Here is a 19,606-nt window from a genome sequence, read left to right as displayed (position 1 = left end):
CAGCCTCTGGTGCTGGCCTTCATTCAGCCCTGCCCTGCCCCCTCAGGACCTTCAGTGACTCAGCTGTAGTAATGCCTGTGCCATAGTGTGTGTATTCCTTCCACATACACACACACCGAGTCAATGAGGGATAAACATAACCTGCTCATACCAACCAGCAGGTATATTTGGCTTCTTGTTTATTACGATTTATTTATTATGTATTTTGCAAGGGTTGATCCCCAAGTGAAACAATTGCTGTTCCGAGTTAGGTTGAGCAAAAATTTGGACTGCCTGGAGGCCCTTAGGAGCATGTTGGGAAGCACTGCCCTACGCTAAAGCATTTTTAGAGCCTGTTGGTCATTTCAGTGTAATTTAGCCAGACTGTGCAGAACTTAGTAGGCCCTAGTAGAAGCATGTACCACACAAATTTTGCTAAATACACTCACCATCAGTGCACTGAAGTTTGTAAATATGCTTATATTTCAGCTGTTTCCACTTCTTGTAAAACTTGCCCAAAACAACAAAAGCCCTAAAGAACAACTTTGACATAAAAAGGCACACCATGTGCTTCACTATCACACCGACTGATATAGAATTGCTTTTATTTGATCAAGAGTGTTCACCGCACCGAGGCAGAGAGAGGTCGCAGTATAAAATCACAGACATGCAAACTGACACGGCTGATACATTCTGTCACACACGCTAAACAGCTCTGACAAGCAAGGTCCAGATGGACCCCCACTTGGCACACTCCCCTTTGCCCACATAAATAAGAGTGTGAAGGACACACGCAGTCCACTGACATTGGAGGATTGATGTTTGGTGAAGCCCAGTGATATTGGAGGAAGGCAATGGTTGTAGAGTGAGACAGCAGCATACTTCACCAAAATATAATTTAATGATTTAAACCCCTTTAATTGCTCTTTCATTGGTCTGTTATTTGGGTGAAAATAGTGTATCACTATAAAGGCTTACGGTTTATGCTTAAAGCTCCTCAATATTGTCCTAGCTATGTTTCAAGACAAGAGCAAAACCACTATAGGTCTACATCTTAGCTGACAATGAGATGTAGATACATATAACGTGTCAAGTGCGGTTTGTACTGATGGTTGTAGCTGCATACATTCTTCAATCAGTATGTGTCCATTGTGCAAAAGGTTCATTAGTGGCTATGTTTCTTTATTGATCCCTTCTTGCTGGAGTACAGTCTTAAATGAAATGGAAAAATTATCATATAGATCAGTTTACACATTTCTTTTGCATTTCTGTATTTTTGTTCGAGCTGAGTTCATATGAGGATCCTAGAAAGGCAGTAATATGCAGTCATAGTCAAATGAGCTGAGCCAGACTTGATGCAGTTTCCCTCCTGGCACGCATCTGTCCTGAAACGGTGAAGATGCCCACCATCCTGTCGCGCAGGCTCTGCTCCGGCCTTGTCCTCTCTAATAGAAAAACCACAGCTGAGTAAAGGCCGACAGCTAACACTGTAAACCCTCCGCCCGCTAGCAGCACCACTCCTGATATAAACATGTCATTCAAAGCCTGGCCAGGCTTGGGCATGTGGTAAGCCAGGGCAATGTCCAGCAGCACGGCTCCACAAATGAGTAAGGACAGTCCTGTAATGAGAACAACCAGGACGTCTGATAAGCCGCCGCTTTTCAGCACATTAATGCGCCGCCGACTCCTCACGCAGTTCATGTCCTGCACAGCGGAGCTCAGCAGCTGCTTGAGGAGAACAGCCAAGGCCAATAAGCACAGTGCCGTCCCTGCCCCCAGACGCCACTCGCTGGACAGGCTGGTGGTGGTGGACAGAAGGCCCACTCCACCCAGGCCGCAGCCCAGGATCAGGGCCACTGAGGCACAATAGCATAGCAGAGATTTCCTAGGCTCACTGAACCACCACAGCTCCACCTGCTCCTCCAGGAGGTTCTGCTGGATGCGGGCCGGATCAGCATGTTGCTGGTGGCCCCGCGGAGGGGGGAAGTCCTCCAGCTCCGACATGCTGCTGCCCGCTGCCAGGCCACTGCTGAGGGTGGGGGAGCACTCCAGATGTCAGGGAGGTGATTGAGAACAGCACCTGCCACAAAGTGAACAATGCTTTAGTTTCACAGAAAACTTGCTAAACTGTATGAATGTTTACAGTTGTATGCAAATGTTTGGACACCCCTAGTCAAATTATATGTTCTGTAAGCGGGAGTAAATAGGCATCCTTAGAATTCTGCACATTCTAATACAAAACTTACATGTATTTGCTGAATGTAGCAAAAAATAAAACATAAAATGTGGCCTGTTATGGAACATTCAATATTTTATATGTATTTGTATATTTTTTCAGTAATGAAATGAAACAGACATTGTGCAAAAACATGCCATATTTAAGAATGTATTGACCTCTTTTTATTTAGAAAATAAACAAAATGTAATTTGATAAACATGTTTTAAAAAATAATATAATATGAAGTATATAATATAAAAATGTTACACCATAATGTAATACCACAATATCCTCAGATCCTCAGTCTTATAATAAATATCATAATCATAAATGCACATATCATAGTAGTGTTACTGAGTCAAGTATTAAGCTTACTAACTGAATAAATACAACTAGAATTATAGGGGTTAAAGGTTTAAAACATTAACAGAAACATAAACTAGGGCCCAACCGATTTATTGTTTGAGCAATCAAATCAGCTGATATTATGTTCCATAAATTTATTAAATAGATTTATTATAGATTAAGTAACAATAAAGCACTGATAATGTCTCTGTAAACATTATATAACAAAACATGCTGAGAAATGACATCATAATCATACTGGATAGCTGAAAAACATATCCATCTTCAAGGCAATTATAAACTAAAACTGACAAAGCCTATGTACACAATGTTACTGGTTCATAGAATTTTGAATGTATTGATGCCAAGTTGTCATATTGTCTAGGCCCTACTACAAACATTGAACAACCCACAGTCATATGCACATTTACCAAAGTGTGGAAAGCTAGGCACCATTCAAACTAACAAATACAGCCACTGAAGCTTTCAGCATTTCAAGTGCGTCATTCAGTGAAAACAATGGCATGCCAATATTTGATCTAACATTCAAACTGAGAAATCAGCTGTAACACCTATCACCACTTTCTGGTCACATTGGAAGCTAAACTTATAACTTCAGGATCCAACACTATTCAAAATAACCACAGCTAGGCAAAGTAAGTCAAAGGAAGCTGCTCCACACACCCTATTGTACAGCTTCCTCTAAGGAAATTCAGACTAGGTCCAACAATCCTTCAAGGTCTTAACACCTCTGTTGTGACTTCCCTCTGACTAGAGACTGAAGGAATGTGTGTATGTGTGCAGGAGACTACAGTACAAGGAGAAAAGAAATTCCCCTTCGCTATGGGCTCAAGTGTTAATCCCTTTATCAATGGCCTGTCCCTGTGGTCCCAGCGACCCTCAAGGTTGTGGCACTGACAGCTTGTCTTTACAATCCTGTCAGCGGCTTTAGTGGAACAGTCAGCAGCCAGTTGCCTGCCAGCCTTCTGCCTTTACTCTCATACAAAACTCCACGGTATACACCACATCCCTGGACCCAGTGGGCCAATTACATTAAAAAAGAGAAGGGGGACACTGGCCTCTAACGAGCACAATGGTGGAGGGGATAGTTTGTCCAAAAACATCTGCTTACCCCACATTTCAGTAACACTTTTCATTAACAGGTACTTATAAAAAGAAACTCTACCTAATAGTTATATAATTGAAGGGCTTCCTCACAAAAGGCATAACAGACTACTTTTAAAAAATATTCTTGTTTTTTCATATGCTGTTGGGAGTGAACTTCACACATGCAAGAAATATCAATGCTATACTATGATTAATATAAACTTTATTAGAGAACTAAAATGGAGATATGGAATCTCTACTTCTAAAACTAACAGATGGATATATAACATTTTGGAAAAAAACTCTTTAATTACATATTAATAAGTGTTACCATTTCACTGACATTTTTATAAAAGTATTTGATTTATTTAAAATAAGTAATATAGCTTCATAAATATTGCTGTTGTCAGAACAAAAGCAAAATCTTCATTTGGTCATTTTTCACTCTTTAGCATAAATTGAAAATGCTTGTTTCACTTTATATAGTGTGTAAATTTCATGATGAACGGAGCAAAAAAAATGACCCAAAATGACTTGGAAAAAAGTCTGATTCCATTGAGTAACATTAAAAGAAAAGCATGTTTTTCCTTCTCCTGTAAAATTATGTTGTTGGAGATACAAGGTTTTGTTCCAACAGCAGTGACATATTATAAACCCACAACCTTATAATAGAGGTCTGATTACTGATTATTAATGTTTAGAAAAGTATATGCTACTACTATCAATGACTAACTAAGCATTAAGGAAAAGTTTATACCTCACAAAACAGCAAGATCGTAAATAACAACTATGTCATTTAAACAGGATGTAGACAATTACCAAGTACTGGTAATGCTAAGTAAATTTAAAAACTTAACATTTAAGTTACATAATATGTGAGTTATGAGCATCAATTAACAAAATCATTATTAATCATCATTAATAGGTTTCTACAATTTGCAATAATTATTGACTTATATATGAATTATTGATACTTATATGTCAGTAAGTAAATGGTTAATTCAAAGGGTTCTCCATATATTCTCTCCCCATTTTTGTTGTTTTTATTTTAAAATAATTTAAAATACCAGCTGCCCTTTACATTATCTTAAAACCTTTCATTATTTTACATTGAAAATTAAATATTTTTTCCCCTTCTCCTCTAAAGTTACAAGATTTTGTTCCAACAGCAATGATATGTAACTCTGATGTGAATATTCTCAGTCATTATTAGTCAACTATTAGATAATGATTAAGGAGCTGTTTATTAGGACCTCTTATTATAAAGTATTACCAGTTCTTTTTGAAAACAAGGTCATTTACAGGGAGTTTGTCTCCTCTTTTCTGCAGTAACAGCCTCTACTTTTCTGGGAAGGTATTATACTAGATGTTGGAACATTGCTGAGGATTTGATTGATCAGCCTACAAGAGCCTTAGTGGGCTCAGGTGCTGATGTTGGTTGATTAGTTCTGTATTAGTACTGGAAACAGCACTCCAACCCATGCCAAAAGTTCTGGATGGCCCAGCATGGTGACCTTAGGCTCATGTGCAGCTGTTACAGAGCACTGCATTCTATTAGCAATGCTGTTCTAAATAATACAAGCTGTGCGTGTTCAACTGAACACCTTAAAGTAGAATTCACTGATTAGGGGTGTCTGGATATGTTCACAAATCCATTTGTTTATATAAGATAATATATAGAGCCAGGACTCTTAATTACTAGACTTCTGACTACTATACACATAACAACACTAATCGAAAGAGGATGGAAAGTGCACAAAGCACACAGTGTTCTTTTTTTCCTGTTTGTTGACTATAATTGTTTTTCGTTGGTGAGTGGCTGAAACGGCTGTGCAGTTTAGTGTGAGCATGTGTGACACTTTGTTAATTAAGTCCCTATAGACTTGAGCCTCTTGTCACTGTCATGCAGCACTTTGAAATAGCGCACAATAATTGAGGAGGCACATGAGCAGAGAGGGGAAAATGAATCACTAATAAATAAAGCTAAATCAAGATGGAAGAGGGAACCTAATCTTTAATCAGGAGCATGTAACAATGGAAGAAGATGGATGCAACTTTGTAGGGTGCCCAATACAATATACTCACAATATGACAACATATAAACATTATTGTGATAAATTCCATGACAACACTCTTTTCTGAGTATATCAAAGGTATCGTCAGTACTTCTAGAGCAATGAGCAACTTGGTGTATCATAAAAAAGACAGATTCAGGCCAATTACAGAGACCCTGTAAAAAATAACAACTGCATCCTTGTTCTCCTTGACCTTTTCTAAAAATGGCACAACTATTTTGCCAGTGCATTTCATCTATTCTGACTCACAAACCTCAAAAATCTACATATCGTGGCACTTCCCTTTAAAAAAAATGCATTCAATATTTTGAATGTCCACACTTTAAGCATACTTTTATATATACTAAATATATTATTTTGGGACAACCTATGACAAGTTTATTCAAATTATAATTAAGCTATGATTAAGAATATTCTAAGTGCATTATAGTGAGGGCTTTCCAAACTTCTTCAGGTGCAGTAAAGTCAAACATGTAATTATGGAATATATAATAAATACACTACTGGATGTACTTATACACTACAGTGCTACTTATTGAGATATACTGCAACTTGGATTTCAGGATCACTAAATATACCTGAATTCAACAAATAAATATGTAATGTTAATATATTAAATATAAATATATTATAATTAAACACAATGTATACATATTTCAGTTACATTTAGGGAATGTTAAAATGCATCTTCTACACCTGCAAGATCTTTTCTGTTCTAAAGTCGGGCAACATATGCCAACTTAAGTTAACTTATGCAATTCGTAAGACACAGTTTCTGCTACACTTGAAACATTTTAAATGTACACTCTTGAGTTAACCGATATCCATATTTGATTGCTGCTTATTTTCAGATATATAACTAAAATGCAACTAAAATGTTACCAATATTTCTTCTGAAATCAAGGACATTAATAAGGAGTTTATTCCCACTTATGCTACAGTAACCATCTTTACTATTCTGAGAAGGCTTTACACTAGATTTTGGAACATTGCTGTTAGGATTTGATTGCATTTAGCCACAGGAGTATAAATGAGGTCATGCGCTGATATTGGATTATTAGTTCTGAATAACAAATGCCACTCCAGCTCATCTCAAAGGTACTAAATGGTCAAGTGTGGTGAACTTAAGCTAAAGTGCTAAAGCATGCTTTTTACTTTAAAGCATTGGTTTAAGTAATATAATTCTTTTAGTATTCTCTGTATACTTCATCCCAGCAGTCTTTGGGCTCCAGCACCCGCCCGCGACCCTGAGGGAGAAGCGGCTTAGAAAATGGATGGATGGATGGATGGATGTATACTTCATGTATACTGTTGATGTACTTAAATATGTTTCTTTTTTTTACTAAGTTTATCATGTATGATGAATATATGTGTATATTCATGTTGTTGCAGTATCACCCACCATAAGAACTTTGAGAATATTTGCTGATATAAGCAGGCCAAGATAGAAGTTAAAGTGCACTTTCTTCTTATGACTATGACAGAAAAAATACTCACTTAAATCACCACTGGGTTTGGAAACCAATTTAGTCTACTCAGCTTTGGGTTCTCTAGCTGAATGTCTTTAGGACATTAATGATAAGAAAATAAATCAGTTTTCTTCGGAACATACTGCCTCTTAACTCTTTATCAGTCAAAAATCCCTAAAGGACTGTTCTTCATTAGCTTACTCTGTATAATGAGCTTCACAGCCCAGCGGTGCATTCTTTGGCACAACTATCAGATCATGTTCATGCAGAGTGCTGGATTAAAAGATAAGCAAAAAGTTCAAAGTTACAAGACAGAGAAGAAGGGTGTAAGATACACAGCATGGGCCAGTCAAGTTTATAATGACTAATCACTTCGGCCCATGTTAATAGTGGATGGAATGGCAGCGCAGGCCTTGGTCTCAACCTTTGTGATGACTTACACATCAGTACATCAGCCTTGCTTAGAGCAGTGCACATGGCCATGGACTGTAAACATGGCCATACTGTAATTCCTATGAGTAAAAATGTTCCTTACAAGGGCATGTGGGAATGACTCATTGACAGAATGGAGTCTTTCCCTGGTCAATAATTTACACTGATCCATGCAAATAAAAAAGAGAAAAGGACAGGCTCATAAGGAAATTACAGCACACCCAACACTAAACGTAGCCAAAGTCCATAACGCACCTAACAGAGAGGCCATATGAGCCTCTGAACCTGTTATCATTTTGTTGTTCATCATTTGCATATGGTTGATGTCCACGGGAGAAATGAAGACCGATTTGAAAAACTGCCTTGTCATACTCTAGGGTTAACTGACCATAAAAGTTACAAATCCTATTAGCTGTAGTTGTTTGAACGGCCAAATATTTATATCAAGTCATTATTAAAATTTCTTTTGGCTTCAGTGTATATCACAAATAAAATCATTTTAGATACTTTGTGGATTAATATCAGTGGCTTATTATTCTGGGATGTCCCTTCACTTTTGAAAAAAAAAATATTTAGAACAACTGATGTAAATCTAAATAATTTTTATTGCGCAGAATAGTAACAGCAAAACAATAAATAGATAAACCTGTCAACATTGCTTTGTAGCACTAGCCCTGTGGGCCCAGCAAAAACGGTGCTAAATGTAAATTTCTACAAGGCTGAATTTCGCTTCTTATTTCACAAGTTTTTGTTAGGATTTTCTTTTCCAACTTAAATGTAGCAGCAGTTACATCGTGGCATCTGTACAGGCACCTGAATGTAACTGCTGCACTATTTAAGGTGGAAAATCTAGAATAAGCTATCAACCTTAGATTCATTGAATCTGTCAAGTCATTTGTCTCATGTGGATCCCATAAACTCACCCCCTCCGGCTATCAGACACGGCTGGAATTTGGGATATTACACTCTTTCATGATTCTGTACCAGTTGCTCTGTGTTTATGATGCTTGCGAAGTGTTGTCTGGTGTAGCTGCCCGAGTCAGGGGGCTCCACAGGCGGTACGAGAGGGAGCGCCTCTACCACTCTGGTGTCCCTGTTAGGCTAGCCACATAGGACCGAGCATTCTTTTACATCCACTGCTTCAAAAATGTGGATTACATCACATGCAAAACACTAAACAGTGGCTGCATTTTCATTTTTGTTTGAAAAGTGACAAACATTGCTGATCTAACGACTCAGCTAAAGAGTCTCGCATTAGCACAGTTTGCACTGCTTATACGTTGCGTTATCTGTGCTTTTTTCTGGCAGAGGTGTATAACTCATACAAAACTCATACCTAAGGAAGAATTTTAACCAGCATACCGCCCATTACCCATACTTTTTACCCCTCATACATTTTTCCTTCAAATATCACTGTGTCATTTGAATTATAAGCTTGTTAAGTATTCAAATTAGGAATTTTCACATCATAAGACAAGCAACCTCACCAAAACACCCCATGCACCCCAGCAAACTTTGTAAAGTTTTGGTAAATAATAGTGTTGTAGCAGAGTCAGTTGACCCAGTGACATCCAGGGAAAAAATATACATAGGACGAAATGTCTCAGCTTTAGAAGACTTTTGTTTACCCTAGGGTGTGTTAGGGGCAGTTCTTGAAAATGTTTTGAAAAACCGCTTAGAGATGGCATTGCTATTTGATCATGTTACAGAAAACAAAATGACACACATCCTCAGAGGTCTATAAGATCCATTCAATGGGCATAAAGTCTGGGATTTAACAATGTTTACCTGCAAGTAGCACTTTGTGTAAATATCCTCTTGGTGTTCTGGGCTGTTCAAAAAATCAAACAATGCTCCATCCTTCCTGGCAGCTATGTGCCAAGCATTAAGGCAGTCTATGTTTAGAGTCAGGACCGTATTGAAGCTTTACACTTTGGTGTCAGGGTCTGTAGGGCAGCAGGGCATGTATCTGAATAGGAAGCCTTCACAAAGCATGCTCTTGTCTTTGGTCACCATGCAACAGCCTCTGCCTTGTTTCTTCTCCACCTGGTTGCTGGACAGTGACAATGAAGTAAGTCTCTGTTTCCTTCTCTAGGCCAGGATGAGGTTGACTTCTCACTAGAACAAGAATAAAAAGACAGACACAATGAGATATAGGGGCAAAATGAGGAAGAATAGGTAGACCAGTTCCTTTTACTTTTCATATGCACACAATGTTACATACTAATGAGAGAAGGTTTATGAGATTGTAAATAAGCAGGAGATGATAGCACCTTATCTTAGTCAACAGCCATTTTAACCCCTTTAAACAGGCACCAGCATATGGCCCCACACTTCAATTCCTCAACTCCAGAGCTCAGTCTTAGAAGTTGCACTTACTGCATCTCATGATCCAGGTAATCCGAAACACATGTAATTAAGTTGAGGTCTGGAATCTGGGGTGGTCAGTTGGTCATAGACCATTTTTTGGTCTATTTTCTTTTCTCAGTAGCAGCTTCTTCATAGCTACACATCCTTTCAGACTCACAGTATTGAGTTGTCTTCTCAATGTGGAAGGATGGATAGAAATGCTTATAGATTTTTTTTCAGATCTAAAGCAAAAGTGGAGCTTGATTTTCTCCTCTCTCTCAAAGATGGAATCTTTAAATATGGTATGATGACAACAGTTTTAGTGGTCTACCCAGTGTGGTCTAACAGTTTTAGTGGTCTTTAGTGGTCTGGCCAGTGGCAAGGCTGTTAGGAAACCCATTTTTTCTATAACTTTTAATAATTTTTGAAGTTTTGAAAACTCCTGTTTTTTTCACTTATTTTCCTTATTTTTCCCTTTTTTATGCAATCAGATTAGTGTAACAGCCCTTTTTATCCTAATCTTATTTTTAATTTTTATTAGATTTTTAGCTAGCCTAATTTGATTTTAAAATGAATTATTTTGTCTTTTAAATCTCTTCTATTAATCATGTTCTAATCATGCCTTGCCTTGCTTTGCCTTGCCTAACATCTACACTGTAGAAAGTGGCTCATCAGATCTACTTTAAAATAAATGACTTCATATGGTAACAAGCAACTGAACTGATTTTATTCAACTCAAGAAATGATTTTGACTTTCATTCAAAGTATTTATTTAGGTTGAATAAAACTAGTTAATTTACATGTTACCACATGGAGTAATTTTTACGTAGATCTGACGAGCCACTTTTTTACAGTGTAATCTCCTCAGATATATCTCCTGAAAAACAAATACCTTGTAGTTTTGACTGGAAATCAAACAAATAAAGCATGGTCCCTGGCTTTATGCACAGTACTGCTACTACTGTAAGCTATTACAAAGCAGAAACCACATTGAATCTAGAAGCAAAAAGCTACAGAAACTGAGAACTAAAAGTTTTGCTCTTTTCTAGATGCATCCAGCAAGTTTTATCTCAGAAAAGTACAATGTACTTGAAAATCTAGTATATGGTAATCATGGTTTTGAATAATGCAGAACAAGGCTCTAGAAGAGTTGCTTTATCATGCACAACTCTGATAAGGCCAGGCTTCCTAGTGCTGCTTCTACTCTTCTTAATCCATGGGTTATCAGCCTGCACACATGGCTCAGGTTACTGTGAGGCATAACCTGAGGAACAAACCAGACACTGCAGCTGCTCAGGCTCACTATGCACTATACACCTGCAACTACTCTGTATCTCTCTAGTTCATTCCTTAATCTGGCTTTTTCTCTCTTTTCCTCACTATCTTGCATTCTGTAATCTCACCAACTTTCTCTCTCTCTCAGTCAAATTGCATTGGGGTTCTGTTGGCTGGCTGGGTTAACCTGCTTGGAAATCAAAGCCCCTCCTTCTCCTCCTCCTCCCCTTCCTTTTCTCCCAGCTTTCTGTGTTACTCTACCTTTATTGTCCCGCAGCCTCACCTATGCCTCCTGTTGTTTTGCACCGTTTCACTTCAGGACCCACTGATGTCACCACCTCTCCCTCTCTTTCTCTCTTTCTCTCTCTCCAAAGCACACACTATTATTCCCCCATCTCATTTCACCTCACTACCATGTTGCAGTGCAAGCTAAAAGAAGAGGCACAAAACAAACAGATATTATGAACAAAGATGTATTGCTCCATCTTTCTTTTGTGGCTTTTTTGCACCTCTGCGTTCTTTGTGCATGGTCAACTTGATATTTCGATATAGCTGCTCTTTTACAGATGCCATAATGTGTGTTTTAGAAAATGCACTGTGTCAAGTATAAGAGTATTTCTTGATTACTTTTGATTTTAAGTTTTTTTAAGCGCTTTAGCTGGAATGCTGTTTCGTTTTGTCCTGGTTAGGTCTTTAATATCCTGTAAACTCATTGCAGTGCGCTCCTATTGAGCACAGCTGCAATATTTAAGGACTAATTAAATCACCAATTAACATGCGCGTCCGCCCAGCTCCACACTGCTGACAAAAAGAAACTGGTTCACCTTTTTTCTTCTCTCCCTCTCTCCTTCTCTCTGTCCCTCCCTTTCTCATTTTCTTCCTCTGAGCGGTGGCAGGCCCCAGAATATTCAGATTTATCCTCCAGGCCAGGAGCAGCGTACACAAGGCCCATAACCTGATCCCAAACAGGGCAATGATCCAGCTTTCCCCTGCACTGCACTCCACCCTGACCTCCATCTGTGTGACAGTCACCGGCCAGGTTGCACACCTGCACCCACTCGCCTGCTCACTCACACTCACTCAGGCCAAGGCTTCTCAATGACTGCCTGTCTGTCTGCCCAAACGGCCCGTCAAAGCACATTCTAGCATTTCTGAAGCTTGATGTTTGCCATGTAGAGAGCTGAATGTTTGTTCTGTGCAGCAGTGCAGATAAAAAATTGAGCCAGGAGTTGAGTTATGTTTTAGCTTTTTCTCTGCACTTAACAGTTTTTACCTCTCATATAGGCCACATCTGTCCTTGAAGGCCAAACATTGTGTGTGTGAGTGTGTGCGTGCGTGTGTTACCATCTGTTTCTCTGCATACTTTGTTAACCCTCTTTTACCCTGTACTTCAGTGGTCAGGACCCCCACAAGACCACACCCACAGAGCAGGTATTGAGTGAGGTATGAGTGGTGGATCATTCTCAGCACTGCAGTGATACTGGCGTGGTGGTGTATTAGTGTGTGTTGCACTGGTCTGAGTGGATCAGACACAGCATAAAATGGGGGTCCTGACCACTGAAGAACAGGATAAAAAGGGGCTAACAAAGTATGTAGAGAAAAGATGGACTAAAGTCTGTAATTGTAAAACTACAAAGTGCACATACGTGGTTACAAGGGGGTGGTTTTAATGTTATGGCTGACCAGTGTGTGTGTGTGTGTGTGTGTGTGTGTGTGTGTGTGTGTGTGTGTGTGTGTGTGTGTGTGTGTACAGTATGGTGGTATTAATCATATAGCATTGAAATTTTTTTCTATGTGTAAGGGTAAAGCCCACTCCCAACATCATATATCATGTATAAAATTATAGAATTGGCATTTAATGCATTTTGAAATGGGAGAGAGAGAGAGAGAGCGAGAGAGAGAGAGAGAGAGAGAGAGAGAGAGAGAGCGAGCGAGAGAGAGAGAGAGAGAGAGAGAGAGAGAGAGAGAGAGAGAGAGAGAGAGAGAGAGAGAGAGCGAGAGAGCGAGAGAGGCAGTCTTAGGCAGTCAAGAAGAAATGTTAAAACTATTTATCTTGGCAGTAAGTGTGTATTTCTTTATAATAACGCTATATAACACCATCAATACAAATAAACATAAATAATGAAAAACATCTGTTGTTTGTTTTTTATCATAATAATTTTTGTTATTTAAGTTATGACCTGTCCAGGGTGTATCCTGCCTTCTGCCCAAAGACTGCTGGGATAGGCTCCATTTCCCCCACGACCCAGAGAGATAAGTGGCTTAGAAAGTGTGTGTGTGTCTTTGTGTTTAAGCTATCTCTATCTTTGTACAGTAGGCAGAACACAGGTTTTGTTCTCAGCACACTCTGTTGAATTAAAACAGCAGTGCATGTGATTTAGCTGTTTAATTTAATGAAGAATCAATTAGCTGAGGCAAGTAACAGGGGGTGGTAAGACAACTGTGCTTCCTCTTTGGAAGTGGATTTGATAAACACCCTGACAGACATAGAAAAATAAGTGTTACTTCTTTGCTTATTTGTACTACTTTACTTGTAGTGTTAGTTTTATGTTTGTTTAACAAAAAAATGCCACTGTGTTAAGTGAAATACACTCGACTATGTTGTCAGGTCCAATAAACATGTAGGTGCACTTTATAGTTCTACAATTACTTTCTCTGAACTGTTTCTCTGCATAAATTTTGTGGTCAAGACCCCAACAGGACCACCACACAGCAGATGTTATTTGGATGTTCAGCACTACGCTGACCAGACATAGTAGTGACATGACCTGATAAAGGTACTCTTACCATTTACAAGGCAGTTGTACCTAATATAATAATATATAATATGTGAACTACATTTTAGAGGAAAAAGCACGAAGCTGTTGCCCTGTTATCTGTGTATGAAGTAATGTCAGCATGCCAGCAGGCCCCAGGGTGTTTAAGGGTCAACAGTGTGGCTCAAAGTTTACAAATTACATCATGACGTCAGCATAATACCAGCATTATTATTATCTCCAAGAATAAAGCACATCCTGTTCAGCATCGACACTACAGTCAGCGCAGACACACTAATAATAACCAAATTAAACGATGCAAAATGAATTCCCATGAACTCCAGCTGCTCGATTTAAATAACACACGAATTGTAAGTGGCCACCACAAACGACCTGCCTTTGAAAACCATTCGCAACCTCGATTAGCTTCAGAGACGAGCTCAGTCGTTTAAAGTAGCACTTATTTACCTCTCAACTTATTCGGCTGTTTGAATGTGGATCATGAAGCACCAAACTAACTCACCAGCCTTTTACTTCTCTATTAGAAGCTGCTTCTTTGATCTTAGAAGTTGTCAGAGAAGCAGCTTCTGATAGAATATAAAGGCGCGCAAGCTCGTCTCTGCATTTTTAATCCATAATCGCGGGTTTTGAAGAGCAGCCGGCTGCTTTCCTCAGCAGACGGAGCTCCTCTCTGATGTGTGAGGCAGTTGGAGCCCCTACCTGCGCTGAGCAGACACGCTCCGGTCCCCAAACCGCGTCGTTTCTCGCCGGCGTCGCTTCAAATGAGCGAAACACCAGAGAAAAATACGGGAATATCGACACCGCCACCGCGTCCCAGCGTCCCTTACGGAGAGAGATGAAGTCGACAGGGGAGAAGAGCAGCTCAGGTGCGCTCACTCCCTCCATCCGGACTTTCGCCTGGCGCGCGCGCGCGCGTGTGTGTGTGTGTGTGTGTAGTGGTGTTCGGGTGTGTGTTAGAGGGGGCGTGGCCTATTTCTCGCGCAGGTTTCGTCGTTTCAAGTGATACAGTGAAACCTCATCCCCCGTGTTACAGCACGTTCACCTACACCCTCTACTTTCTGCTCTCTTTGCTTTTCTGGGTTACTGACACTGATTCTTTCGGCGTTCCGTGTAATGAAACGGTAGACAGAGGCGGACTGGTTCAGCGTGGTGGTGATAGGAACCAGGTATCTGAAGGTGTCTGAAGAGGCCTCTGAAAGCTCCTCAACAGAAAGGCATTATAATCAGTGGTTATGAATGCACTGCCTAATGGCTGAGACGTTGTATTGCCACAGTCAGGGTTTGCCGCAAATCCCTAAACAAACCGAGCGACTGGAATACCTCGACTGGAATGGGTGGGTTTTACTTTAGAAAGTAAGGCAGAGTAAGGAGGCAAGAACTCCACAGCTGCAAGAACTAAACGGCAAAGAATGTTTTCGCGCTAAGAAACTTTGAGAAAGCCAGAATCAAAACAAGGCACTTCCAGGTCAAGCTAATGTAAAGCCCTCCTGACAATGAATGCACATGCTCAGGTTAACAATTGGATAAAGTTATTGTATGTGGTTCTGCTGTTATGTCAAGCTTGTAACAAGAGCCCTTTTTGGTCCTATATAGAACCACTTTCAAAAAGAACCATATATGCAACACATTCTCCAGGGTAAGATGTTATATATATATACACACACACTATATTTCCAAAAGTATTCACTCGTCTGCCTTCACACGCATATGAAATTGAGTGAGATCCCATTCTTAATCCATAGGGTTTAATATGTTGTCGGCCCACCCTTTGCAGCTATAACAGCTTCAACTGTTCTGGGAAGGCTTTCCACAAGGATTAGGAGTGTGTTTATGGGATTTTTTGACCGTTCTTACAGAAGCACATTTGTGAGGTCAGACACTGACATTGGACGAGAAAGCCTGGCTCACAGATTCCGCTATAATTCATCCCAAAGGTGTTCTATTGGGCTGAGGTCAGGACTCTGTGAAGGCCAGTCAAGTTCTTCTACACTAAACTCACTCATCCATGTCTTTATGGACCTGCTTTGTGCACTGGTGCGCAGTCATGTTGGAACAGGAAGGGGCCGTCCCCAAACTGTTCCCATAAAGTTAGGAGCATGAATTTGTCGAAAATCTCTTGATCTGCTGAAGCATTAAGAGTTCCTTTCACTGGAACTAAGCCCAACTCCTGAAAAACAACCCCACACCATAATCCCCCCTCCACCAAACTTTACGCTTGGCACAAAGTCAGACAAGTACCGTTCTCTTGGCAACCCATTCATTCAGACTCATTCATTTCCGAATGCAGAAGCGTGATTCGTCACTCCAGAGAACACGTCTCCACTGTTTTAGAGTCCAGTGGCAGCGCTTTATACCACTGCATTTGACGCTTTGCATTGTACTTTGTGATGTAAGGCTTGGATGCAGCTTCTCGGCCATGGAAACCCATTCCTTGAAGCTCTCTGCACTGTTCTTGAGCTATCTGAAGGCCACATGAAGTTTGGAGGTCTGTAGCGGGTGACTCTACAGAAAGTTGTGACCTCTGTGCACTATGCTCCTCAGCGTCCGTTGACCCCACTCTGTCATTTTACATAGCCTAGCACTTCATGGCTGATTTGCTGTCGTTCCCAATCACTTCCACTTTGTTATAATATCACTGACAGTTGACTGTGGAATATTTAGAAGTGAGGAAATTTCATGACTGGACTTGTCTGGTCACGGTACCATACTGGAATTCACTGAGCTCCTGAGAGCGACCCATTCTTTCACTAATATTTGTAGAAGCAGTCTGCAGGCCTAGGTGCTTGGTTTTGTACACTTGTGGCCATGGAAGTGATTGGAGATCAGTCCATCACACCCAGACATATACATCCACACACGTTCACACCTAGGGGCAATTTAGGATCTCCAACTGGCCTGACTGCATGTCTTAGGATTGTGGGAGGAAACCCACACAGACACAGGGAGAACACACAAACTCCACACAGAAAGGACCCTGGTCGCCAGGCCAGAGAACTGAACCCAGGCTCTTCTTACTGTGAGACAACAGCACTACCCACGGTGTAATAATATTAATAATAATAATAATAATAATATCCATATTTTCTGAGGTATTCATATACTTAAAAATACAAAAGGATTATATATGTAAAAATACAAGGAATAGGCCTTGACCTCAAAAAATTTCACTGGATACAATATAAAATCCTATATCTGTATATTGCACATACATATAGTGTTTAGAGTTTTTACTTTTATATTAGTAATATTTTATATTAATTTATTTTATTCTTTATTTCCTGTAAATATAAATGCACAGTTTGGGGTTGTGGCGATTGCACTTCTATTATACTTGTGCAATAAGAAAAATCCTTCAAATCTTAATTTCAGATAAGAAATACAATATTATAAAAAAATGTAAATAATTCTACACTTCTGACGTACTTTTGAGCAATATTTTAACCAGAAAAGGATCTACAGATGGAAACAAGCCCACAAAGGGCCCCTGTGGGCTCCATATATGTGGAATTCATGGCTAGTCCAGTTGAAGTCCATGTAGGTTTTCCTGGGCAGCCGAATAGGGCCCCAGTAACAACCCATTTACAAACCCCAGCAGGGCTCATGGAACCCAAAAGGAACCTTACTTATCCACGTTCAGGGTTCCACATAGTTTCAGATGGGTTCACTAGTCGTTTTGGATAGTAAATAAAATGGTCATAATTGATTGTACACCTTGCAACCCTTGGTTCCTATCATCACCATTATAAGGAAATCTGCGTCTGTAAGTTTCAGTACAATGCATCACTTCACATCAAACCACTCTGAATGACTGCTTACATCACAAACATTTAAAATTATACAAAATCTTTGACAATTTGCTGTAAATCCCTGTGGCTCTCTAAAATACTTTGAAATACAATTACTTGTAAAAATGTGTTGTATAAATAAAAGCACCTCAATGAATATCATATATAAAGCACTTCTATGAAGAAATGTGCTCTGTATCTGTGCTCTGTCATCATTGAGCACGACTGCCCAAACACCCAAAACATGACTTACGCACTGAAAATGTGTGAAAACAAAATCTGTATGTCCTGACTTTATTTGATTGAATGGAAACATGTGGCATAATTACATCCATGCATGATTTTGATTTGCACAAAATCAAGTTTATTGTCATTTTGTTGCAGACAAAGTCAAAAACTTAGCCTTCAACTTGGGCTTTAACCAAAGTTTTTGCTGGAGGCTGATGGATGGAAGTGCTGAGTTAGTGCTGGTGTGTAGTTTAATACATGAAGGAGAACTGAACTGCTGGACTGCTGGACTGGATTTCTCTCCTTCTTCTCTTCCTTCACGCTCAGACGGAGATCAGGCTCGCTAGCACTGCTTTGTAGAACTTCCGATAATAATAATTGATATCATTAATGGTGGGCTAATGTCTGTCATATGTGCAGCATGATTTAAAAGTTAGAAACCACCTAAATATCTGGGAGGTGCTTATAGCTAGACTAATTAACATTATGTAGTAGCCCAGTGGCTCCCAGCCCTGGTCTCTGAGTATTCTCTGTCCTGCACATTTTAGTGTTTACCCTCCCCACAAACTCACCTGCGCCAGCTAATGAGTTTATTAACAAGTCCTTCATGAATTGAAGTGGGTCTGCTAGGAGAAGTAAAACTACAATTCGTAGGGCTGGGTCTTCTCCAAGACCAGGGTTGGATAAGTACACCTGTTGGTATAATACATTATGGTAATGATGATATCATGCCAACTATATGTCTTACAGATATTTGGGTGTTTCTTTTGACTCATCCTGTATTCACACACACACACAAGTATGTTAAAGTATAAATATACTCACATATAAAACATATAGGATTGGACAGGTACTTAAAATATACAGAAAGAGATACCACTGTTAATGCTAATGACAATAACAAAACCTTCCTTTGATTTTGACTTGATCTTAGAAAAGACACAGTATAATACCGAAGCTCAAATGCACTATCACTCAAAATGGTGACCTCCAGTGGTTGGAAAAATAAATGTCCTCACCAACCATAACAGTAAAGTGGGACTCATGTAATTCTTTAGATGATCCACACAGAAATAAGGTGTTTTTTCCCTGAACATAACTTTTTATTTCCCTTCATGTTTTATGTTGCCTCTGCAAATAAATGATCTTTACTGAACTGAAAGCAAATTCAGCCAATCAGTTCTGTGGTTGTGAAAGATCAGTGAAAGATAGGTCTTGCTATCAATCTATCCGCACTGATGACCTCACCAAAACATAATTTTATGCTATAAACCCCAGACTGGGGTGTTTTTCAGGTGTGTTGGGGCGAGCAAGCTAGTTCTTGCAGTGCTGAAGTTGAAAGCACACAGGCTTCAGCTCCATCTTAAAATCATTAATCTCATTAATCAGAGTAATGTTCTCCGGCACAGCCACACACACATAAACAGCAATGTAAACGAAGAAACAAGCAGACAAACACATGAGCAGCAATGTTCTTACAAACAAACATCTATTAATTGCTTCTGCATAATCGCTCACTCTCTCTAGATGTCTGTAAACATTCATACTTTAAGGTTAGAAACTAAAT

The 19,606-nt window shown here is 39.6% G+C and overlaps 1 protein-coding gene across 1 annotated transcript; it reads right to left on the bottom strand.

Moving 5' to 3' along the window:
* Positions 1-411: 411 nt before the first annotated feature.
* Positions 412-14,927, bottom strand: LOC108440199 (transmembrane protein 125). Its single transcript, XM_017718965.2, has 3 exons — positions 14,726-14,927; positions 9,414-9,743; positions 412-2,059 (listed from the first exon to the last, which is right to left on the bottom strand). Exon 3 carries the CDS (start codon positions 1,981-1,983, stop codon positions 1,312-1,314), a length of 672 nt encoding a protein of 223 aa, XP_017574454.1. The 5' UTR covers positions 1,984-2,059; positions 9,414-9,743; positions 14,726-14,927; the 3' UTR covers positions 412-1,311.
* Between the last annotated feature and the right edge of the window lie 4,679 nt (positions 14,928-19,606).

This window comes from Pygocentrus nattereri, chromosome 26 (genome assembly GCF_015220715.1).
Source record: "Pygocentrus nattereri isolate fPygNat1 chromosome 26, fPygNat1.pri, whole genome shotgun sequence".
Classification (NCBI taxonomy): Eukaryota; Metazoa; Chordata; class Actinopteri; order Characiformes; family Serrasalmidae; genus Pygocentrus; species Pygocentrus nattereri.
This window is presented reverse-complemented; position numbering and strand designations above follow the sequence as displayed.